Source organism: Dipodomys spectabilis, unplaced genomic scaffold (genome assembly GCF_019054845.1).
Source record: "Dipodomys spectabilis isolate Male_0828 unplaced genomic scaffold, ASM1905484v1 ptg000175l, whole genome shotgun sequence".
Taxonomy (NCBI): domain Eukaryota; kingdom Metazoa; phylum Chordata; class Mammalia; order Rodentia; family Heteromyidae; genus Dipodomys; species Dipodomys spectabilis.
In genome coordinates this window covers 14346680-14372680 of record NW_024870852.1, presented here as the reverse complement: position 1 = coordinate 14372680, position 26001 = coordinate 14346680, and the positions used below count along the sequence as shown (strand labels likewise).

The 26001-nt window shown below is 39.4% G+C and overlaps 1 protein-coding gene across 2 annotated transcripts in view; it reads right to left on the bottom strand.

Annotated features, from left to right (window-relative positions):
* The window catches only part of Ctnnbl1 (catenin beta like 1), a 155191-nt gene that overhangs the window by 65200 nt on the left and 63990 nt on the right, over positions 1-26001 (bottom strand). For both annotated transcript variants that reach the window (XM_042694653.1, XM_042694652.1), the window contains exons 6-10: positions 22878-22971; positions 19709-19800; positions 11444-11516; positions 11145-11203; positions 9595-9743 (exon numbers count right to left, since the gene is read on the bottom strand). In XM_042694653.1, coding sequence (XP_042550587.1) covers positions 9595-9743; positions 11145-11203; positions 11444-11516; positions 19709-19800; positions 22878-22971 — 467 coding nt within the window. The remainder of the gene's footprint in view (positions 1-9594; positions 9744-11144; positions 11204-11443; positions 11517-19708; positions 19801-22877; positions 22972-26001) is intronic.

The window sequence follows — 26001 nt, the reverse complement described above, 5'->3', positions numbered from 1 at the left end:
ACAACTGTGATCTATTTACACAAGGGAAAGCTACTCAAAAGTAAAAAAGAAACGAATTATTGACAGATGACTTGGGCAAATTCTGAAATAATTACAGTGAGTGAAACTGAACAGAACTCTCTTCCCCTTAAAAGAGTATATACTATATGATTCCACTTACAAAATTCAAGAAAATGGAAACCAATATAGATAGAAAACAAGCCAATGGTTGCCAACAGACAGTGAAGTAGAGACAGAAATAAGCAGTCAGAGAAATATTTGGGTAAGATACTGTCATGCTGGTGTAAGGGTATGATGGGTTTACAAATATTGCCAAAATCCCTGAATAAATAAATTTAACAACTTAAATCTAATCTTAAATAAATGTAACAACTACACTGGAGTGATGAATAGTTACCAAATCTATGGAAGAGCTCAGATGGCCCCTTCCTGCCAGGTAATCTTGATTCAGTTGATCTGCCTTTTCCACCACAGCCCTATCCCATTTATGAAATGGTAACATCAGCCTGGAGGGCTGTTGGAAGGATTACTTTGTGCCTTTGTTTTTCTAGTTTCTAGAGAACAGGTGCAAACTACTATTATCCATCTAAGGGAGAACAGTAATATCCAGCTTGGGGGGAAGGAAACATTTCTGTTGGACAAACAGCAAGCAAGATGTGTGTGCACAGCCTGGAATGCCAACTGCACACAGCCCCATCAGGAAGCACAGCTAACATCTGAACAATCCACACTACTGTTTTGACTTTGCATTTGAGTCCTGGGGAGACTAGAGGTTAGAAGACTTGAGCTCTTAAAAAACTGTAAAGGACTACAAGAATAAAAATGCAAGAGCCTGAGCCTTCAGATGTTCATTAGGAATAAAACCAATGTAGAACAAGATAAAACAAAGCAAAAACAAAGGAATAAAAAAATCAAGGTCCCCCACCCAGCCCATCTACCAATCCTCATTGCCATAAGCTCAGTCCAGAATTGCAACTGTGAAAACTTATCTCACAGAAGGTCTGCTAAAACTATTTTATTTGTTTTCTTGTCAGAGATGCTTTCTTTAGATTAAGGAAACCCTTCCCCCTCCCCCCAAAAAAAAGAAAGAAAGAAAAAAAAAAATCCTGAGTGAGGGAATTTTATGGCTCCCAGAATGGATATATCTGTCTATTATTTCTGTTTCTCTCCTTCTCCCTCCCTTTACAGTTAATAACTAAGATGGGTTTACTGTATTTCTGCTACACTACCCAGGTTGCATTTGTACAAGTCCCATTGGATCACGATGGTCTCTTCTCTTTCCAGCTGGAACAGGTATTTACAACAGAAGTAATAAGCTTAGTGTCAACATTTTTTAGGGAAACTGACAATGTATTTCTTCAGTCTTCCACCCATCTTGCTGTTTCTTAAAGAATTCAGACTATGCTGATACCAAGGCCATGCTTTTTAAAAAATGCCTGGTAGTGGCAAGAGTCAGAAGAGTTGGAGTATAGGCTAAAATCTTTGATCTTTTGGAATCTTCTATTTGTAGAACCATCTCATCAGAGAGATACCTGTAACAAGAACACAAGAAGGCAAAGCTATCTCCAGCCAGGGAAAGAAGGCAGTGTCACAGTGTCACCTGATTTCCTACCAGATTCCACAATGACCACACTTGGTAAGTATGAGTTAGTATTATTCTGTAGACTGGATCTTCTGAATCTAATCACTTGGCTAAATTATACAATAAATTGTGAATCCTCTGAATTTTACTGTTCTTTCAACCACCTGACTACAGAAATAGCACCTGGCTCATGCTCACATCTTAGCTCTTTTGATGTTCACCAAAGACCAGCCAAAGCCTCATTCTGGTCCCTAATTCTTGACTACCAAATGGAAATGGTGAGGCCAAGCTGCCTGGCCCTGGCATGGTCAGTGTCTTCCAGAGCAGGAGCTAGTTCTCTTTCCTTTCAGCATGAAATTCTAAATTTCCCAAGAGTGCCTGTACCTTCTGCCTTGTCATATCTGTCCTGTTTTTTGTTTTTTATAAAACACTAAGGTGATCAAATGAGAGATCCTTCCTTCTCTTCCTCTCCCTCCATGTCTCTCCTTTTCTTTCTTTTGTGTGTGGGTCCTATACACTCAAACCGTTACCTGCTGCTTTTTTCACAGCATGAGTTTCACTTTTTAAAAAATCACCTTAGCAGTATTTTGTTCTTTTCCAAGATGTCTTCATCTGTTCATTGACAGAGAGAAAAACAAAACAAATAAAAACTATCCCCTCCTTATTGATTTTTCCAGGCAGAAATAAAAATCCAGACACTGTAAAAGCCAGAGATTGACCATATTAATGCGAGTCAACTGACAACACAAATCACCACAAATGCAGAGTGACCCAGGGGAACGACCTGGGCAGGGAGGGCAGGAAGACCTGGTGTCCAGTCCTAGAAACAAAAGCTGAGATGAGACAAGTGTGCATAAAGGCCTTCTCTGGGCCTGGAGAAGAGAAGTCATGGAAGTGGACAGATACCCAAAGCCTAGCTCCACAAAGCCAAGGAGGATGAGGAAAAGTGGTGAGAAGTCAAGTGTCCAAAGGGGACTAAACCCAAGCATATACCCTGTGCTACCCTCAGCTCTGAAGCCCAGCATGGGCACAGGCTGCACAGAGCCAAGAGCCCAGAATCAGAAGTGCCTCTGTCCAGGCCATCATAAGCCTTGAAGGTCAGCATCACAACCATATTCCAACCCCTTTTGTGCTCTTCATGTACTGAATGAACATGGGACAGGGAAAAAGGGGGGAGTAGATCTTTGGATTAGATATCTTCAGGCAAGAGACTGGATGCTCAGCTTCATATCCTTCAACAAGTCACTTCTTTTTCTCTGGGATATGCTAAAAATTTGGAGTCTAACTCTAAACAAAAACATGTTGCTTAGATTTTTCTCATTCATTAGAGACTTACTTAAAGCCAAATATGTACATGCTGCTAAGCATTAGAGATACCAAGAAGAAGACCTGGTCTTTGCTTTCAAGTCTTACTGTACAGGGAAGCAGACAGACAGATGCTGGCCATCCAATGTAGTACATAAGTGTGTTAGAATTCATCCCACAAATGGGAAGATTGCTGAGGACAGGGTTTGTTTTGTGTTAATTTCATCCAAACATAAATTCTCACCTTGGGGCAGTGGTGCTGTGGCTCAAGTGGTAAAGCACTAGCTTAGAGCTGAGGGACAGCGCCCAGGCCCAAGACTTCAAACCCCACAACCAACAAAAAAATAAAAAAGAAAGAAAGAAAATAAATTCTCACCTTGGACTTATAAAATAAAAGAGTAAGGGTGGCCCTTAATCCTAGCTACTCAGAAAATGGAAGTAGAAGGGATGCTAGCCTGAGCAAAAGGCTGAAGGCTCTACCAGAAAAACAAATTCAAAAGCAAAGGACTGAGGTGTAACTCAGTGATAGAGTGTTTGCCTGGCAAGTGCAAAGTCCAAGAGTTCAATCCCCAGTTCATTTTAAAAAAAAAAAAGAGGGCTGGGAAGGTGGCTCATTGGTAGAGTGCTTGCCTTGCATGCCTGAGGCCCTGGGTTCGATTCTTCAGCACCACATAAGCAAAAAACAAAAAAGCCGGAAAGTGGCGCTGTGGCTCAAGTGGTAGAGTGCTAGCCTTGAGCTGAAGAGTTGAGGGACAGCACCCAGGCCCAGAGTTCATGCCCCACGAAAAAGAGTAAAAACTTACATGTTGGTAGCAAGTTACCTGAAAATGATACTAAAGATAAAATGATGTGAAGAGACAAAAATAGATAAATACAGAATTATAAAAGAACCTCAAACAGGATCATCATATGCAACAAAGAGGCTACCAATGACAAATAACACAAATTAAGATTAACGTATACATACTTAGTATTTGCTGAACTAGCTAACTAGAATATAATAAGTATAAAACTCAAGAAGAAATAGGGGAAAACCCACAACTATAATGAAAGCCTAAAGAAAGAAACAAACAAATAAATGATACAGAAGATTGAACATATTTATAAAGTTGATTTAGGAAATAATCATAGCACTTGATACCCTTGAAACACAAATCATATTCAAGGGTCCTTGGACTATTTATTAAAACTATCCATGTTCAAAGCTATAAAGAAAACATAAAACAAGAAAAGTAATTTTTGGACTGCATTTTCTATTAGTACAATAAGAAAACATAACTTAAGTGCTTAGAAATATAAGAGAAAGTTAAGCAATATTAAGAAGTTATTTTTGCCGGGCGCTGGTGGCTCACGCCTGTAATCCTAGCTACTCAGGAGGCTGAGATCTGAGGATCACGGTTCAAAGCCAGCCCGGGCAGGAGAGACTGTGAGACTCCTATCTCCAATAAACCACAGAAAACCGGAAGTGGCGCTGTAGCTCAAGTGGTAGAGCGCTCGCCTTGAGCTGAAGAGCTGAGGGACAGCGCCCAGGCCCAGAGTTCAAGCCCCACGACCGACAAAAAAAAAAAAAAAAGATATTTTTAACTTCTTGAAAGGCAAAAAGAATAAAAACATATAAAATGCTAAATCAAGTAATAATACAGACCGTAAATTATATACAAATTTTTATCTGCCATCTATACTTGACTGACAGATGGAGAGTTTCTTTATAAAAGTGAACCCTCTGGCTGGGTGCCAGTGGCATAATACCTGTAATCCTAGCTACTCAGAAGGCTGAGATCTGAGGATCATTGTTCAAAACCAGGCCAAACAAGCAAGTCCATGAGATTCTAATCTCCAATTAGCCATCAAAAAGCCAGCTCAAGGAGAGTATATAGAGTACAGTGCTAGCTTTGAGCAAAAAAGCTCGGGGACAGGGCTCAGACCTTTAGCTGGAATCCCAGGACTGGCACCAAAAAAGAAAAGAAAAAAAAGATACTCTCTCTAGACAAAGAATAGCTGCACAACAACACAAACCACAAAAAACCTTAGAAACAATTCCAATCATGTCTAATAAGTCTGAAGTGAAAAGATGAATGTATACAAAATACAAAACATGAGAAATTATGAGAGACTTAAAGGGCAGAAAGTAAAAAGAATCATAGTACAAAACTTGCAGGCTTTATGAAATCAAAATGTCTAGAAACACATAAAACATCAAGTATCTTGAAAATTAGAACATTAATGAAAGCAATCAAAGATCTAAATGAGTGAAGTGATATACCATGTTCATGGATTGGAAAACAGAATTACATTCTAAAATGACATACAGATTGAATACAGTCACAATCAAAACCCCAGCAAGAATTTTGACTAACAGGCTGATTTTAATTTTATAAGGAAAGATACTGGAACTAGAGAGTTATAGTAGTTAGCAACAATTTTGAAAAAGATGAACAAAGTCATAAGGACTAATACTGTCTGATTTCAAGATTTAGCTTCTTTAGCTCTATTATGCTATAATAGTCAATATAATGTGTTACTAGCAAAATGATAAACACATCAATCAAGGGAATCACAAGGTACAGAAATAGACCTATATATATATATAAATTAATTTTATACAAAGGTATAGAGATAATTTAATGGAACATACATTGGATTTGGAATAAGTGGTGCCAAACTGACGTCTGACATATGCAAAACTAAGTAAGTTAAAACTAAAATGTTTCATTTCATGCCTCATATCATATACAAAATTAAGCTAAAATGATTGTAGACTTATAAATGATCATTTCTGAAAGAAAACAAAACAGATACTTTTGAGACTTTTTTTAGGCATGCACAGTTTATAAATTATTCTAGAAACTATTTATATAAGAAGAAATTGATGGGCATGGTGACATACACCTGTAATCCAGCACTCAGAAGAAACAATAAGAGAAAAAAATGATAATTGTATTAATTGGACTTCAAAGTAAAGCTTTTGCTCTTTAAAAGATATAGTTAAGAAATAAAAGGCAAACCACAGGCTAGAGGAAGAAAATATTTCCAAAGCATGTATCTGACTATTTTTTTTTGGCTGCTTTATCATTTATTTAAGCAGTTTCCCATTGTTGGATGTGGGGAGTTTTCTAACTTAAATTTTTTTAAATTGTTATTATAAATGTGATGTACACAGGGGTTACAGTTATGTAAGTCAGGTAAGGAGTCTGATAAATATTTGCATTTAGAATAAAGAACATTTAAAACTCAAACTAAAAAAATGCACAAGAGTTAAACAGATTTTAGCAAAAAAAATATGATAGGTCATTATTCATAAGAAAAGATCTTCAGTCATTACTCTTCAGATAAATACAAATTAAAATCACAATATACTCAAATGGCTAAAACTAAAGCCTGACAAGACCAATTTATTGGTCAGGATGTGAAATAACTAGACTTTTCAGTCAAGTGAGTTTGGATACAAATGTAAAATGCACATTAAATTTCAAAGATTTAGCAAAAAAAAGAATATAGAACTTTATGGGATACGTGAGGAAATGATTATTTCTGATATACTGGGCAGACTAAAACATTATTAAAATTAATTTTACTTCTTTTAACATGGACACTGCTGTTGCAGTTCTTCACTGTAAATGGAAACATAATTGCTGAAAATTAAATTGCAAACTTTAAACAGGTGCATTTTACTGTACATAAATGATGTCCCAACAAAGTTGATAAAAAACATCAAACTGGTATGTATGTAGGCTGATGAATGTGAAAGCGTGAGAGACTGTGTATAAATTATGACATTTCTTCATCAAAAGTAAAAAAATTAAAGAACATCCACTGGGCACATAAATGCAAAACTGTTCCTCTTAGTAGTTATCTCATTAAATTATAATTATTTAATATTTGCCTCTTTTATTAACCTCTAAGCTTTTTTTTTAAATAAGTTTTTTTATTGTGAAAATACTGTACAATTATGTGAACAAGGTAATGAGTACATTTCTTATCAAGTATTGTTGCCTCCTTGGTTTCCCCTTACCATCCCTGCCCTCCCAACTCCCCCTACTCCCCCTCATCCTTTGACCTTCTTAAAGGCAGACTCCTGCCTTGTCCACTCTGTATAAGGCTAACAGTTAAAATATAACGTCAACAATATTTAATGTTTCAAATTAATGTCTTATCAATGTTTTGGTAGCTGCAGAACTGTTCTACTTTATATAGTGCAAAAAAAGGGAGAAATCACCACAAATTCAGCATTATTGTTCTCATTTTTCAGATGAAAAGGCTAGGGGTTGGAGAGTCAGAAAGGTTAAAATAACTCACCAAATATCCAGAGTTTATAAGTGAAAACATGCATTTAACCTCAGCTCCAAAGCCCTCCCCTTATCAACATAAACCTCTATAGTAAAAATCTGTAGTTAGGGCCAATTGGAACCACAGACATCTTCCTGACCTCTCAGGTTACAGCTTCCCAATCTTGAATGGACACCCTCTGGATGGACAGCAAATTAGCAGTTCTTACTAAATCAGAAAGGGTACATAAAGTCAAGAGAAAATTCGTCCCCACTTAAATTTTCCATTTGGGAGTCTGAAGAAGAAAAACAATTCAGAACAAAGAGCACAGAAAGAGACAAAAGGAAATGCTGAATCTGCTAATATAGATAATTAACGCAAAAGAAAGAAATCCAGCAGCAACATCAGCATTCACAAATGAAAAGTGAAGTGATCCTAGAAAGATACAGTGTCTAGTCTTTTTGGAGCTCTTCTTTAATTAGCCTCCCAGAAACTCAGCATTCCTGTTTGAATAATCCATATTTCTGGTTATTTATTCAGCTCCCCACTGGTGCACATTACCAAGCCATATGCTACAGGAATTCATCACTTCATAGCTGTACTCATCCATCCAAACACATTGGCAGTTTAGACCTTTAAGAAGCTTAGGGGAAAGTCCCTGCAGAGTGTAGTTTAAGGTGAGAAGATCCAAAAAGCCAAATGTGCCTTCCTACATGCTGTTTGCTTGAGAAGATGGGTCATTTCAACAAAAGGACAGGCAATTAGAAGGCCAAAGAAGATAAACAAATAAGAAAGGAAAGTAGCTAGAATCAGCTAAACAGTAAAGGTCTCTAAGTAATTTTCCAAATCCATCTCTGCAGGTTAAAACAATTTCTTAAAGGAAGATTTTTTTAATCAATCCAAGATCTGCTAGGGACTAGAAAGAAAAAGTCCTTCCAACCTTCTGCAAGCCTTGTAAAGAAAAAAATTTTCAGAAATAAATACCTCAATAATCCTAAACTTATTTCAGGTACACAAATGGTCATTATCAAGTTTGTTATGATAGCAAACCATTAGGAAGAGCCTTAGTATCAACAATAGAATACTAACTAAGCTGTGTCCCTCAAAATACCTTACGTAGTTACTGAACTCTTACAGAGAATATGTCACAATTTGGAAAATAGCATGGTAAGTCCAAAAAGAAACATAATAATAGATAATTATGTGTGGTGGGCCTCAAATGTTGTTAAAAAAAAAAAAACTAGATGAAAATACTTAAAGACTGGCTTGTGTTTGAGCAGTTTTTTGAGCATGTAAGGATTCCGTCTTTGTACTGTTGTATGAGCCTAACACTTAACATAGTTAGTATCTTTTCAATAACTCAACAGTAATTTTGTACATCTATAATTTAAATCATACTTAATATATGTTAAATTTATGAAAAAATTAAATAAGTATCCTTATTTCAACAGAATTTCATACTGTATATGAATAAAATTTTGAAATGGCAGGCTCTGGCTCAATTTTATAAAGAATAATCATAATGATTGCAGTATTACAACCAGTGTATTACAAATATTATTCCAGTCTTTCAAGTGAAAAAAAAATTGGTCCCTCAACTCTTTACCACACTCTGGTTATTGTCACCCTACTTTTCTACTCTTCCTAGCCAGATTTCTTAAAAAAAAAAAAAAAAAAAGTTATTAATGCAAACTATCTTCCTCTTTTGTTTCTAGCTTTAAAAGGATTCTGTGTGATAACTAAGAAGCTAAGCAGAATATCAACTTTAAAGGTAGAATGTATAAAAAGATATATAAGTACTATAAACCAAATTTCTAGGACTATCTTACATGTTTTTATATTCCTCAGGCTTAGGCACACAGCATATAACAATTCAGTCTGCTATGTATAAATGCAAAATATGAATATTTTGCTGACAATACAAAAATATAGACAAACATGGCATAGATAGGTCTATGGAGGATCTACTGAAAAAAAGTGTAGAGATGGGAACAAGCAGATTAAAATAGACTTTTATTCAACAATACTAATGATAAAAATATCTACAAAAGCCAGGCGCTGATGGCTCACCCCTGTAATCCTAGCTACTCAGAAGGCTGAGATCTGAGGATCATGGTTCAAAGCCAGCCCAGGCAGGAAAGTCCATGAGACTCTTATCTCCAATTAACCACCTGAAAACCAGAAGTGGCACTGTGGTTCAAAGCAGTAGAGTGCTAGCCTTGAACAAAAAGGTTCAGGGACAGCACCCAGACCCAGAGTTCAAGACCCATGATGAGCAAAGGAAATAAATAAAAATAAAAAATCCACAAATATTTATATAATACATCTACAAATGAATACTATTCTGTACAATTGTGACATTCGAGAGGATAAAAGACTTCTGATATATGTTCTTAAATCCAGGCAAAAGTGATGGATGAACCCAGGGCTCAAAGACATACCTGAGCATGAGGTTCATCAGCTGAAGGCCCTCACCCTTCAGGAAGCGCTCGCGGTTGGAACTGAGCATCAGACAGGAACAGAGGGAATCAAACAGATTCTCCATCATCTCCTGCTCCTCAGCTGTGCTGGGATTGTGTCTTTTAAACACCTGCCAAGAAAAGACAGCGGAACACACAGTTCTGTAAGAGAATGCCCTTTCATCAGCTACTAGTCAACAATTTCCAAGGCTTGTCTGTCATGATAACCCCACGAGTGAGAAATCAGAAGCTTACCAAACATAACTCTTATCAGTTCCCACTCTGATCCACTCATATTCAATGAATAGATAGTAGTTCTTGCAAAAACATAAATACTCAGCTGAGACCACCAAGTGGTCCAAATGATTGACAGTTCCAAGGAGGCGTATTTTCTTAAAAACAAACAAAAAAGTCCTCAAAACACCTCCCCCAAAGTTTTTTTACTATAAAATATAGTTGAAATAGAAAACTCCATTAAAAGATATACAATTAAACAATTACAGCCAGCACCCCTGAAACCACTATTTATGTCAGGAAATAATTCTGCCAGTTACCCCCAAAACCTTACACTGGCACAACCCAACCTTATCAACTTTCCCCTATCTAGAGATAACCATAATCTCACACTGGAGTAAGGGGCTCAAGTTATGGGAAAGGCATAACATAGAAGTTCTGTCTTTGCCACAGATGAATGGCAGGCAGCAGGAAAGCCTTTCCACAGTGTATGCATAGCCATACAGGCTACCAGGAGCCTATCAATAATCTTGCAAGAAAAGGACTACATACTTTCCCAGAACTGGAAACAGCTACACATTTCAAAGCTCTGTTTTTGGGGTGGAGGCCAAGCCACTCAGGCTGCTGGCAATAAAATGGAAGCTGTATGTACACTGACGTGTCAGACACTCAACACATTTTAAGATTTTACCCAAATGATTTATTTTTACTCCTGTTTGTGGAATAACACAGATGAGGTTTGTTAAAACCTTAACCATATTTTTCACAATGCCAACACAATAACATTTCAACAGGATTTACAATTCTTTCAGAGAGCAAATGGCAGCTTCCATTTTCTCACTGCTGCATCCTGTGCCCTGACCTTCTCCATTGTCCTTTGTGACCTCCAGCCCATGGTGCTGGGACTTGTTCTTCCTGAGCTTATCTGATCCTACATAAACACACTCCATTTCAGTGGCAGACTGAAAGGAAAGGAGGTGAATAATGCTGGGAGCGGGCTAAATGAGAGTAACTTGGCCAAGGAAACACAAGTAAGTAGAGCACATGTCGTTAGGACTGGGAAGGTCCTATCAGGAGACAAGGAAAGACCATGAAAAGGTCACAGTGATATCTGGTCAGGACCAACGACTAAAAAAAGGAGACAAAATACCCAAGGGAGGTAATCACCAACCTGCCCCATGCTCCCTTTGGCTCCCATCATGTGGTGTAGGTATCCTTGCCACAATTTCCAGCCCCACCTCTCATTTAAAGCAGGCCATGCATCTTCATGGCAGACAGAAAGCATAAGAATTACTCACGGATAACTGCTGAAGAAGCACATCGATTCCATCCAGCTCTCCAAGCAATTCCCTGTTTTCTAAAAGAGGGGGAAAAAAAAAGAGGAAGGAAAAAAATGAAGCTAACTGTCAGATTTTACAGCCGTCTAACACGGATACATCAGCAAACAAAATCAATACAGCCTGACAGAGTACAAAAGCTGCACAGAGAGTGAGAGGGGAAGCAAGGGGATGCCAAAGGCAAGAGAGCTTGCTGTCATGATCTGAAACAAGCCGAGCTCCTATCCTAACAGAATATCAATACTGAGAGGGAGCCTCACCATCATTGTCCTGGAGCAATATGGCCAGCACTTCACTGCAATACAGTTTGTTGGCATCGAAAGGCATCTTTGCCTGTGGGGAAATAAGAGAAAAGAGAAAACTATTAGGGGTCTTGTTAGGACAAATTTCTCACAAGTTAGAGAAGAGAAGAAGCTAGGGAAAAGACAGGTTAAAGGCAAAAAAAAAAAAGTCTGCCTCTCAGGAGACCAGATCTAAGTACTATTTAGGAAAAGGCAGGCAGATACAATGGCTCTCCCATTCCTACTGTTTCCTCTCCCATGAAGCTGTCTCAGATACCTCATTTTGAGTTCAGAGACTATATGAATCTAGGATAAACAATACAAAGTTTTGAACTTAAGATTAAGACTCCTGAAGCTTCATTCACAAGTTATTGCCATAAAACTAGGCTGTAAATTAGCTGATGCATGATCAGAAAAGTTGAAATGAAAGCAATTTCTTGCTTAGATTAGCTGAATATATAACAAAGTGGCTCTATTTGGATTTTTAATGCTTAAAATTTAATTTGAAATCATAAACCTTTCTGCTTATATGCTATAATCTGCCTACTATTTAAAAAGGAAACCACATTAAATATGCAAAAATGTGTTAATATTTTAACACCTAAATTACTACCCACAATTCCTTCCCTGCTGTGTGTTCTGCTATGTGGAGATTCAGTGGGGATGCATCTACTACATAGTCTATCTTTCATGGTCATCCACACTGTTGCTTCAGTAGCAGTGAGACTTAAGTATCTCACCATTAACGATGCCCCTTGGACAAAGGTGGGGCGCGGGGGGGGGGGGGGGGGGGGGGGGAGAGCGCAAGTCTCATGGATGTGTTTTTATTTACAGTTCCCAGATACCTGTTAATCAGCAGCAGCCTTTGCTATGTATCTGGGTTTTTGAAATGACAAATAATTTTTGTACCTGCAAAGGACAGGGAAAATGTTTATCTTGGAGCGAACACTTCCATCACCCTCATGCCACTCACAGTTCCTTTTCGATATTGATTTTGTGCTAAAGAAGGAAAAGCACTGCCTAATCAAGCAACATCCAGCACCCTTTCAGTTTTCTGTGCACGTCCTTCCTCATCAAGTCAAAATGTAGCCCTGAGAATTTCAGGAGGTTGGCCAGGTCTGACTCATCTGAGGCTAAAAAGACATATACATGCAAGGTCTTAGACATGCTGACTGCATGGCATGGCTCCTGAGTCAAGCTGGAGACCTTCTTTCAAGAAATCCATGTTACACCTGGAGCTTAAATGTAATCTATGGTGTATTTCCCCTTAACAAAGATGGTTCTGCAAAAATCAAAACACAAAGGTAGAAAGCAACGGGTAGAGATCTCTATTTGTTAAATAAAGCTACACAAATTATTTAAGTCCCTAGCACTGCTATTATATTTTAAATTATTTTAGTCATATCAAGTCTTCTGCAACTTTATAAGGAACTAGGGCTCTTCTTTGAAACAAGATAATAACTAAAAGAGCCTACAGACACCTGGCCACTACAGCAAGAGTCTTTCTGTACTCCCAATGCCTCTTGTCCTTCACTGGATTTTATAAACTCCAAGTTAGATGAGAGTTTTTCTATCCCTTTCCATAAATATTAGTGGGCACTTGTTATATTCAAGACACACAATTAAGCATAGCAGCAAACAATGATGAATTAAATCTGAACCCTGTCCACTATTACAGCATTTGAAAATACTACATGGAATTCAAGTTAATTTTATGAAGTAGTCACAATAGAATACAAGAAATAAAAGGACACTGAAAGAATCCTCAGCACAATATTACCTATGTGCCACAAAGTTTGTACCCAACATACAACAAGGCAACGAGGGTGCCATCTTGAATTCATTGCAGGCTGAAAGCATAGTGGACATCTCTAGAGCACTGTACTACTAGCTCAGGTTGGTTTCTTTTGCAGACATCTAGCTTTGTGAAGAGAACTTTTGATGGTTTCTGTGGTTGAGGAACTGAATGAGTATTAGTAGAGGGTGACAGTGTTCAATCAGATGCCAAGGTTGGAAAGTTGTACAGTACCCAAAAGGTGGATGCACCATTAGTAAAAAACAAAAAACTCTGATATTTAAGAATGAAATAAAACCTCATTTTCTTTCAATAGCTACTAAGTGTACACATTAAATTATTTGGACATAACTACTTAACAGGACTTTTAGGTACTTCTTGGCATGGAGTGCTATAAAAACAAAATTATTGAAACGTTGACTCGAGGTAAGGCTCAAATGGTAAAGTGCTTGCCTAGCAAGAAGGCCTCAAGCTGAATGTAAGTTCTGCCAAAATAACAAATACTACTGAGATTCTGCGAGAACCATGAGCCAGCTACAAGACCCTATGACCCTTTGTAAAATAGAAATAAAGATTTTAGACTTCCTTGGAGAGGTGTGAGAAATAAATAGGAAAATCACACAGTACATGCTACGGGTTTCTAGGATAGCTGGATTCAGAAATATCTGAGTTAGATCTCAGCTCTAATTGTTCATCAGTGATATGATCTTGGTTAAATGAATGTACCTCTCTAAGCCAATGTCTCCTATGCTGTCACATTTTCCTTAGGAAGTAACTCCATTAAATAAACATAATACTGGCCCCTAACAGCTGAGTCCCCTTTACTAAGGATTACTGTCTCCTTGCCCCGCCCCCAAATCCCTAGTTCTTGCTGTCTCATATTTCAAGGAATTTCTAATTATGACAAAATTGTGATGATTCATTTTTTTCACTTTCTCTTTAAGTATAAGCATTTTGATTTAAAAAGTGGAGGGACTGCCTTAGAATCAGAGTATAGTGCCAGCTGGAAGCACATTGGAAAGAGGCCACTTTGGAGAAACTTAGCCCAACTCTCACTGGCTCTGGATTTTGGCAAGGCATTTATTTCCCTATCCTAGAATTCTTCTTCATCCGTAAATGAGGGACAGCTGTATGCTATTGTCAGGGATGCTTATGAGGATTAGAAATATGTATGCAAGGATCTAGAGAAACATTTTGCAAGGAATGGGCAGTTAATTTATGAAATTATCAGATGGGGAACACAGCCATAATAATGACGGTGACAATAACAGTTTAATCTGGTGGAAAAGATACAAAAGAAACTAGGTTTGGGGAAGAGAATAATTTTCTATGCTTAGACAAAAGACAAAACTTACCAAAGATATTTTATTTCTTTTAAATCTCAAACAGAGATTACAAAACACCAAACTTCCCAATAACAAAAGGACAGTCAAAACCAGAAAAAAGAAAAATTCATCCAGCAGGTCTGTTGGTTTACTCGCAAAGTAAACTGGTGGAACTTGGAACTTGTAGGGCTCTTTTGTATCCAGGAGCCTGGTGATCCTAAATCTTTCAGCTGTCAGAGTAATTACAGAGTCAAGCATAGGTTTGTACTCAGCATGTACAGCCTTGAATAAAATTAAACTTCACCTTTTGTGAAGCTGCTGCCTTTTTGGAAAGTACAAAACAATTATGCTACCACCCGCAGCCAGAAGCTGCAGGTTATATCTGCAGCTCACCTCTGGCCCCTGAAACACACGAGGCAGGTTCAGACAGTTGTACAACCCTGTACAACTGTCAGAGCAGATTGGGTCCTGCAAAATCACAACCTCTAGTCACTAGGGGCTAAGACTTTTGCATCAGCCAGTTGTATATGTTGTGTAATAGCCAATTGTTACTCATTAACTCATATGCTACTGGAAAGCATTAACTGCAAATCTTAATTTTGTTTCTTCAGAAAAGAGAAGTAAAACATTTGGTTTGGATGTCATTTTCAAAAGTATATAGTATCCGAATAAGTTCCTATTCCCCATTTAAAAATATGACCTGTTATGCAGTGGAGTGTCTCTCCCACTAAGTTATCTGCTTACCTGTTAATCCGTTTAATGCAATCATCTGAAATGGGTTTTATCCTCATTAGAACAAATTAGTAAGGTTTCATTTGGTAGATGTAAAATCCCTGGAAATCTCTATGCACTGCTACGCTATCAGTATACATGGAGAAATCCAAGTCTAAACTGTCTGTCATCAAGAACTGCTTAAGAATTACTGAAGAAATGTGAGATAATCAAACAGCAAGTTCTTATCCAGAAACTTAGGCATAAAAATGCTGGCACCTTGGTCCTCAAGATTTTACTTATATTCTTCATGTTCACCAGAAAGGATTATTAAAATACCATATAGGACGCTGGACCCCAGCTTCGGATTTGACAATCGGGGAACCTTCAGGGGATTCAATGATCTGCATTTTTTTTTTTTTTAACAAGTTGCCAGTTAACACTGAGATGCCACTGAGAACATTTTGCAAGTAACTGCAATGAGATGCAAATACAGCAGAGACCCAGTCTTTGTTTTTATGGAATTTAAGGATATTTGGAGAAAGAAAAATTAGCACATGTAATATGAAAGTCTAGGTGATGGAATTATTTCCATTTTACAGATCAAGAAAAGGTGCTCCAAAGGGTGCCATGCAATTTTAGTAAGCATTGGAAACCAGACTGTTAACTTGCATGAAAAAAACATTAGGGGAAGAAAAAATAAAAGGATGGGCTGGTTTTTAGAAAAGAGAGAGGGCAAGATAGGCTGGGGCAAAGAAATGCTATGGAAAGAATACACAAGAACTGCTGGAGGCACAGGTTTTAACTCACCTCTATCTGTTGCATGGGCTTAGACAAGGCAGGTACTATCTTTAGTTCTTTTAGTGTGTAATTATGTATGTGTTTGTGTGTGTGTGTGCGTGCATGCTTGTGCACATGTGCTTGCGCACGTGTGTGCAGGCATGTGTGCTGGTCCCAGGGCTTAAACTTAGGGGCAGGGGGCTGCCCTTAGCTTTTTTTGCTCAAGGCTAGTGCTCTCCATCACTTGCTCCACAGCTCCACTTCCAGCTTCAGCTTTTTTTTTTTGGAAGGGGCAGGTGTTTAACTAGAGATAAGAGTCTCACAGACTTTCCTTCCTGGGCTGGCTTTGAATCGAGATCCTTAGACCTCAGCCTCCTGCTTGGCTAGGATTAGAGGCAATAGCCACTGGTGCCTGGCTACTTTTAGTTGCAGATAAATGCAACAGAACTTATAAATTTCTTTTCTGTCCTAAAAATGACTAAAGCTACATCCCTTACATAAGGATCTGGGGTGTCTTATCTCCTTCTTTGCTTATTTCTCAGTTCTGAGGATTGAGCCCAGTGCCTCAAGCAAGTGTTTTAATGCTTAAGACATATCACCAAGCCATTAAGCTTTCTCTTGAAAAGCTGTATCCAATTTAGAAACACAAAACACACATACTGTGCGTGTGCGTGCACACACACACTCACATACACACCTAGTAAAGGTAGGAAGAGCATGAATAAAGCTAGAGGTCAAGACAGAACAGATCTCTGCAGAGGATAGGTAAAAAATAGGTGAGCAAGGTCAATGTTTTACAACTGGAAAGTGAAAAGATTGGACTGAGCCAGGCCAGGACTCTACAAGTAGGCAGAAAAAGTGGGCAATGAAATAGCAGCTGTAGCATCACTGAAGGTAGTTTCTTAAATGGGGATGGCAACTGTAAGCGGCATTTCACATCAGTCCACAAGATAAGAAAGAGTAAGAAGAGGATCCACATTTCTAGAGACCAGTAGATGGAACTGAGGCTGAACAATAGAATTACATGGGAAACTTTTCTAACATATACCCACAGCAAAGACTGGGACAGTAGGTCTGGAGTGTAGTCTGAGAATCTGAGGTTTTCAAAGCTCCATAATGATATTAGTATAATCTTCCAGCGGAAACCCATGATAGAGATCTTCACAGTTTAAAAAGCAAGACATGTGGTCTTCATAATAACCTCTCAAAACTGGTAAGGTGGGGAAGACGTTGTATATATGTATGCATGTAGCATGCATGTATGTATGTGTACACACACACACACACACACACACACACACACACACTCTCTCTCTCTCTCTCTCTCTCTCTCTGCCGGTCTTGAGGCCTCAGGGCACTGTACTTGACCTTTTCTGCTCAAGGCTAGCATTCTACCACTTTTAGTCTCAGCTTCACTTCTAGATTTTTGTGGGGAGGGTGGGCAGGGTGGGAGGTTGTTATTTGGAGCTAAGAGGCTCAGCGACTCTGTCCTAGCTTGGTTTGGACTATAATCTTCCGAGTTCAGCCTCCTGAGTAGCTAGGATTACAGGCCTGAGCCACTGGTACCTAGGTAAGGATACTCATTATTTTAAATGAGAAAACAGACTGGACAAGGGTCCAGGCCAGACAAGGGACAGTGTCATAGCTCATAAGGAAGTCAGAATTAGAGTCTACATGACAGTCAAGAGGTGAAGGTTAAAAGTGCCTCCTCAGACCAAAGAACAAGAGCAAAGCATCAGTTTTACAGACACGCTTTCATATTGGCCTCAGCCTTAAGTAGGATTTCCTTAAGGAAGTACTTCCCTTAATGTTCTGGGCAGCACATGGTTTTTCTAAGAGAACTTGCTTACTAGTAAAATAACCAAATAGCATTTTAATGTTTAAATACCCTGAACCCTTGAAAAACTGTTTTAGAGACAGCAACATAGCTGTTTATGCCCAGAGGATTACATAAACACTGTGCCTGTAAGGCATGAGTCAATAGTGTGCTAAAATACCAAATGGACCTCTTTATTACTGTCATAAGGGTAATGGAATCCAAGCTAAACACCCAGAGGTTTCAATTTCTCTTTCTATGTAACCAGTTCAAAGAAGACGACGAAAACTGCAGATTCCAATACCTTTCAAAGGACAGAGGTTTGATGGAGGATTCTTAAATCAGTAGTAAGTCCCAAGTAAGTGAGGAAACTTTGTCTTGACTTCACAGAGCTGAATACTACTGGATTATTTTATATATTTTAAGGTAAGGGCCTTAACACATGGCACCTCCACCAACAAATGAAATTCCTATTATCTACTTTCCTATTACCCTATTACCCAATCCTCTTAACTTGGTGTCTGATTTCCTCTCCTCTATCCCTCACCTCAGTCCCAATGTGTCTCCAGGCTTTGGAGAATAAAAGTATTTTAAATATTGAGAAAAGAAGAAACTAAGTCGGGGATAAGTGAAGGGAGCCACACAAGGAAACTCCTGCAGTTATCCAGACTCTGGAGAGGAGGTCAAGAGCAAATTGCAAAGATAGCAGCATGAGTTAATGATGTACTATGTGCTAGACTGAAAGGAAAGGGACTTAAGAAGGGGAAAAGTAGGCTTGCATGGGTTCAGTGCATTGAGCTCTACCAGGAAAATGTGCCCATACCCCCTAATGGTAAATGTTGGGCTAGGCTCAGTAACCTTGAGTAGTTGTATGAGCTATGTTAGAGAACTAATGGGAGCTGGGTGCTGGTGGCTCACGCCTGTAATCTTAGTTATTCAGGAGGCTGAAATCTGAGGATCACGGTTCAAAGCCAGTCTGGGGAGGAAAGTCCGTGAGACTCTTATCTCCAATTAACCACCAGAAAACCTGAAATGGCACTGTGGCTCAAGTGGTAGAGCGCTCACCTTGAGCTGAAGAGCTCAGGGACAGCACCCAGGCCCAGAGTTCAAGCCCCATGACTGATATGGGGGTGGGGGGAGAGGAAGAGAGAGAGAGAGAGAGAGAGAGAGAGAATTAATGGGAACCAATATCAAGTAAGTAGGAATGAGGGATAGGTTGTCAGAGGCCAGGAATTATAGGGCATATACTACCTTAGGCTGGGTTCAAATCATGATCCTCAGATCTCAGCCTCCTGACTAGCTATGATTACAGGCATGAGCCACCAGTGCCTGTCATGAGTTCTAGGACTTTTTGGACTGACAAGCTAAGAAAAATGTGCAAGAGTATATCAGGATACAGACATATCACTTATAGTGTGTATATGATGACTGCACCATTTATAGCAGGCAAAACCATAGAAATGGAAAGGGTTAAATTCATTTTTATTATCTGTAAAATATCAGGCACCCATTTTCCGTGAAAAAGCAATGTGCATAAGAAAACATTATATGATTTTGTTTGTGAAACATACATACCACATCACACTCTTCTATACACAGAAAATGTCTGAAAGTACATTAAATATTGTCAACAGCAGCTGGAAAGTGGAACCAGAAGGGATTCTTTAAGAAGGAAAGGAGGCTATAGAAAAGGGTAAGAGGTACTAGAAAACTTCCTACTACATCCTATATCTAGAGGTCCACAATTTCTATCAACTGGGAACAACCATGCCCAGAGAAAAGATATTTGAGCAAAAGTGCCACAAAGCCACACTCACCTTCAGCCTCTTCAATAGCCACTGCAGAAGCCCCTGCTGGGCAGCCTCCGTACACACCTCGGGCCGGAACTCAGCCATGTTCTCTACAATAGCTAAAGGGAGACAGACACTAGTCACAGGGGAGGGCAACTTTGCTTCCATCTGCAATCAGCTTGCTTCCCATGACAGGCATTTCCCCTCTCCCTGTATTCCTCCCAGCCAGATGCTGTGCTGTCATTTATAGAATAACCAGGGGGTTGCTGTGGGTTTACTTCAAGTTATGTTACAAGTAAAAGTCATAACTGAAAATAAAAGAATTCACAAAAGGGATTCAGCAAGAGGTTTTCTATGCTACTAGAGATCAACACTAGAGCAGAATACAGCCTAGGAGGGCTCCACTTAGTCCACAGTCTCAGAGCCCAGTAACCAAAGAGATTGCAGCCTAGGCAGAAACGGCAGGGAAAACTAGGGCATGGGGAATTCAGCTTTTCTTTCTGATTCATCCATTTTCTGTTCTTTGGAATTGTGTGGACAAAGGACACTGCCAGAGAAGCAGGCATGTTCTTCTATATGAACAAAACAACTGCGCACATGGGGCAAATGCCACACCAGCAGAGGTAGCTACCAGGTACTAGGGAGCCCTGCTATCTCCTGTGAAAGCCAATGAACTGTTTAACAGAAAAGTTAAAATTAGGAGGCAAAAAAAAAAAAGCTTATATGACTACAATACCAAAAATGAGACAATTAAATCATTTATAGTCTTTAATACATAAATGCTTCTCATTCCTTCTGGGCCCCTTTTGTTCCCACCTTAAGAGTATATATAACTCACAAAGCAAACACAGTTATATGTTCCCTAAGCACAATGCCCAGAACACACTGGGAATACTTTGAGGGACAAAGGACTATTTTCATACTTCCAAAGGAAAGTAATCATTCACTTGAATCTCTGGCACCTTTGTCTTATTCTTCTGCTTAAACTTTTGGTGGCTTCCTGTTGACTGGTAGAAAGAAAACCAATCTTCTTACTATGGTTTACAAAATCTTCTAAATTTTGGACAAACCTACTTTTCCCACCACTCCATGACCACTGCTGCAGTACAGGTCTAACTTTCTTGGGCTACTTTGCTCCTTCTCTTGCTGGTTTCCCCTTCTTCCTCCTCTTCCTCTTCCTCCTCCTCCTCTTCTTCCTTTCTCCTCTTCCCTCTCTTCTTCTTCTTCTTCCTCCTCCTCCTTCTTTTAATGCTACTGGGGGTTTGATATCACAGCTTCACACTAGCATTCTAACACTTGAACAGTCCTTTTGAATTTTATTTTTTGGATAAGGTTTCTTAGTTTCTTTGTTTTGGATTGGTTTTGGTTTGCCAAGAGCTGGCTCCTGACTGTGATCTTCCTACCTCTGACTCTTATTTAGCTAAGACCATAGGTACTAAACCTGGTTTGTTGGCTAAGATGGGACCTGGGTAATTTTTTTGCTCATGTTGGCCTTGAATCATGATCTTCTTTATCTCTAGCTCCCAAAAAGATGGAATTATAGGCATGAGCTACTGTGCTAATTTCACCCCAGTTGGCACCAGTTCCCATGGGACAATTTGGAGACCCTTCCTTGTGATTCCCACAGTGCTTTTCACTGACTCTTACTCTACCATTTGTCACCTGGTATTTATTATCTTTCCTTTCTCTACTGGACCTTCTCATCATTCTAATTCCTATAAATTAGCAATGACTAATCATCAAAATCTACCTAGTGACTAGCACAGACTGACAAAACACTCGGCACTCAATAACGGAGACAGGGACGACTCTGAGCTATGGAAGGTGCCCAAGCTGGCACAGACAGATCTCTGCAGACTTCCAGGCTGGTGCTTTTTCTACCAGAGCAGGCCTTTTTATTAAGTCAGCTAAGACTTTTGATAAACTTAAAAAAAAAATTGGCTGACGTTAGTTATACAGAGAGGTATTTCACTGTGATATTTCCACACGTTTACAATATATTCTGATCAATCTCATCCCTTCTATCATTCTCTTCTTCCCTCCTTCCCAAGTCAATTTCAACAAGTTTCAGCGTTCTATTTTCATAGTTGTAAACAAGCTATTTCAATTGTATTCATCTTCTTTCAAGATGTATTTCAAAATTATTCATCTTCTATGTTTCTTCCTCCTTCCTCCCTTGATAAAACTGTGTAATCCACAAAATACAGCATTAGGTTAACAGATGGCAATGCCAAATTCTGGCTGTTGACTATAGCCAACTCCCAATCATAGAGTGCTGCGCTTTCTCCTTCCTTGCTCCCTAGGTGCCCATCCCCCCCTCTCCCTTCTTGGTGATAATCCTCACTGAGGAGAGGCTAGAATGACAAAAGAAATCTAGTAAGCACAAAGGAGCAGAAAGGAAATCTAATCTCATCAAAATTTCTGCTTCCACTGGGCCTCATTCATTTCTTGAGCTCTGCTTATAGATATGTCTCCTCTGGTTTTATAAGACAGTGGCTAGTGATAAAGAAGACTACCCCAAAGTACAATTTTAAAAAGGCTAATGCTTCAGCAACTGTGCAAAGGGGAACACTGGGGAGATTAAGGGAAGAAAGAAGAGGGGAAACACTGCAGAGGAATCCAGTTAACAAGCATAGACACAAGGGCAGCCAAGTTAGTAGGGATATATAATTGCAAATACATAGTTGCAGTAATTCCAACTTGAGTTTACATAGACCTATATATAAGAAGGGAAAGGAACACTGACTCTTTTGCACAAAAAAAAAAAAAAAAAGCCCTTTCCTGAAAGGTTTATAGTTGCACAAAAGTTTGCAATTTCTCTGAAGAAAACTGGTAAGAGAAGCTAACAGAAAATGATTTAAACTTTTTAAATATGTACTTTCCAAAGGACAGGGGATGAAATCCTGAATGGATTTCATCCTAACTTTGGAGGGAGGCCTGATAAAATCTAGCAGGCAGCGCATTTTGTCTTGAAAGGTTACCTACTTTGTGGATTTCTGCTTTTATTACCTACAAGCCAAGCCAAAGCTGCAGTTATATGAAATGTACACACAGGTCTTCATTTCTGAAAAGGCAGTTTCAGAGCAGAAGGAAAGAAAACACTCCAGCTGTTGACTGGCTTAGGCAAGAAGAGAAAGGAAGAAACACCACATTCAGCCCAGGAGTACTAAGCTCAGTACAAGCACCTGTCACTCACCCAAGGTATTGTGGACTCCATCTGCCTCCTCCCGCACAGACTCATCCAGGCGTTCCAGATTCTGCACCAGCAGTGCCACCACCTGCCCATCTACCTGCAGGAACAGAGAAGCAAAGGGAGAAAGAGATACAGGTCACAATCGGTCCTCCAATGTTCCTATTCACACCCTCAACAAACTACGTAAACATACAGCTATGATTTATAATGTGCCTTGCACATTGGATGCTAAAGGGCCCTGGAGCAAGGAAATGCCAGCATTCCTATTTCTAACTTAAGAGGAGCACAATGAGGCTGAGGGAAAAAAAGGAAAATTCAAGGTTATAAAGTTAGTGAGCAACAGACCTTGCTGAAACCAAGCCCGGCTCTTTCTCCTTCTCCAAAGCACCTCCACACCTTACAAAACACCAGCATAAGTCAGGCCAACAGTTCATGCACACCAATACACATTTCTAGACCATAGTAGTTGAGAGGCTCAGTGGGAAGTAGGGTTACCAGCCCCACTTCATGCTGACCTCAAAATTGATGTCAAACTGTAAACATTCTAACATTCCAAGCCAAACTTTTCAAAAACTATTACTTCTTTTTTATTTTTATTGTTATTATAAAGGTGATGTACAGAGGGGTTACAGTCACATAAGCCAAGAATATATTTCCTTTTGGACAATGTCACCCTTCCCCTTGCTTAAAACTATTACTTTTCTAGTTCCCTCGTCAAAGCTGTCATTTCTCTAATTTGATTCACAAGTGTTAAGATCCACAGGAAACCAGCAGTAACTACATCAGACAGCTAATATGCTGGGCAGTGGTGGTAGGTCTAAGCCGGGCTTCCCCTTCCCAGGTGAAATGATGCTTTACCTATGCCTACTCTGCAATGACTCCTGAGCATAGCATGACAATTCAGGGGACTGCCCCCAGCAACCTCAAGACAAGCCAGGGAGGATAACTAAGGACATCCCTCATTTTCTTTGTACTTGTGATGTACCCCTTCCCAATTTCACTTCTGTCATTTAGGAAGTGGGGGTGAGATTACATGTATTCGAAGATTATGAGGGAAAGTGGCATGCCATAGCAGCTGAAGAAGTCCAATAGAGTCAGAATCTTGTCTAGTGTCCCTCCCTCACACACACCTGACGATGTACTACTCAGAGCCCCATTGGCTAAAAAGAAGCCAAGTTCCTTGAACGTAGGCACCTCACCTCTGTTGCCTTGGCCTTTAAAGTCCAGCACAGTGCCATACACAGCAGAAACCAAGGACCCTAAAGAAATCTAAATAATTCAATGGATCACCTACTTGGTGCACTATAACTGGCTCACATAGGCTGCTTACCCTCACTTAATCCTCACAGCTTTTGCAGGAAAGAAAACAAAGGCTGAGAGAGGTTAACTGACCTGGTCAAAGTCACAAAGCTGGTACCAAATATGACCAATTCTGAAAACCTACTTTTCTGCACTGTGCCCCAATCTCTTTGGAAAGGAGAGAAAGCAAAGGGAAGAAAGGAGAGAAAGTCAGCTGATACTTGTATAGAAGGCAGGCACTCTACAGAGCCAACACATCTGGACCTGTGAGCAGCAGCAATGACAAGGGGGGACGTTTTAATGGCAAAAGGCCTTGAAATTAGTCCTCTTTCTTGGTGAGACTCAAGGGCAACATATGGACAAGGAGAAAGCTGAAATTATAGACCAATTCATGACACCTGAATCACAAGTGAATGACACTTTTGGAGCTCTCCTTTGTACCCCAGGGGGTGGGGGTGGGTCAACAAGGCCCTATTAGATGGAAGGGAACTTCACAGAACTGAGGGTACCATAAATAGAAGAGCTGTTTGTCCCCTCTTACGCTGAGACACACAAAGTTGCTCCAATCTTACAGCCAACAAAAGCTTCGCCAAAGAAATCCACTGCAATGTTTCCTTAATTAATTGGATAATTTGGGTATGTGAGAGAAAACAAAAAAACATCTGGGGGATGAGCAGGAACCATGTCACAGCTTGTTTTCCCTGAAAACACCTAATCTCCCCAAATCCTAACACAGCAGACACTGACACTCTGCTGTGCCTATCGTTCTGCACATTGCTTCATGCATTTCCATGGCTTATTGCTACTTTATCTGCATTTCCCGCCCTTTTTCTTGACTTTTAGTTATGTTTCCCATTTCTGCTGTCTGGGAACTGTCGGAGACAGTGGCAGTGAGCAACGTGCTTAAATCCTGGGGCTGAATGGTTATGGATAATGGGTATATGGCTAAAGGAAAATCTTTTTTCTTGTTACAGAAATCTAACTTCTAACAGGGAGCCTTTTTAAGCTTGCAAAGTGTGAAACTTTATGTTTAGCTGGGTTAAACGCAATTTTATCTGATTGTAGGAGAGCCAAAAGCAGTCAAAATACATTTAGCTCAGAAAGCCCTTGGAAGGTATTTATATTATGCATAGCTCTGGATATCACCTAGTAAGAAGTACAAATTAGCATTCTGTCCTACTTCCTCTAACCCCTTGGGTCTACCTTCAATTTTCTGGACCTGTGACGAAGTCTGAAACTAAAAACAAATCCCGCTCAGGGATTAAAGCATCAGCCAGAGTCACTCTGGTCTTGGAAATTAGGATGTTTTCTGATAAGTCACTGTTTCTGCTTGTTAGCAAGTCTCCAGAAAATATTCCAGCAGGTCTAACTGAGACAAAGTTCAAGGACATGATCAGACATCTTTTTTTCCACTTGACCAAAGAGGGTGGATATAAGAGAAGAGGAAGAAATAAAGAGACAGATGAGAGTTTGAAGGAGGATTATTTTTCTATCTGGCATATGTTCTCAAGAGTTAGACCAGAAGGTGTTTTTTTTTTTTTTAATGCCTAAGCGTTTTAGAAATTTCTTATTTAAAAAACAATATAAAAATAAAACCCCATGCCCATGGTTTCTTTTTAAGGCACTGTGTTGCTAATATAGCTCTAGGCTGTGGTTAGAGCTAATTATAGCTCTTGCTCTGTAGCCCAGACTAGTCTTAAACTCACAATCCTCTTAACTCAGCCTTCCTAGCGTATACAATCATGCCTAGTTCCCATGCAATCTTGATCAAACAGGTTTTAAGGATAGATACATAGTAATGTGGTCATAATACAAAACTCTGGCCTAT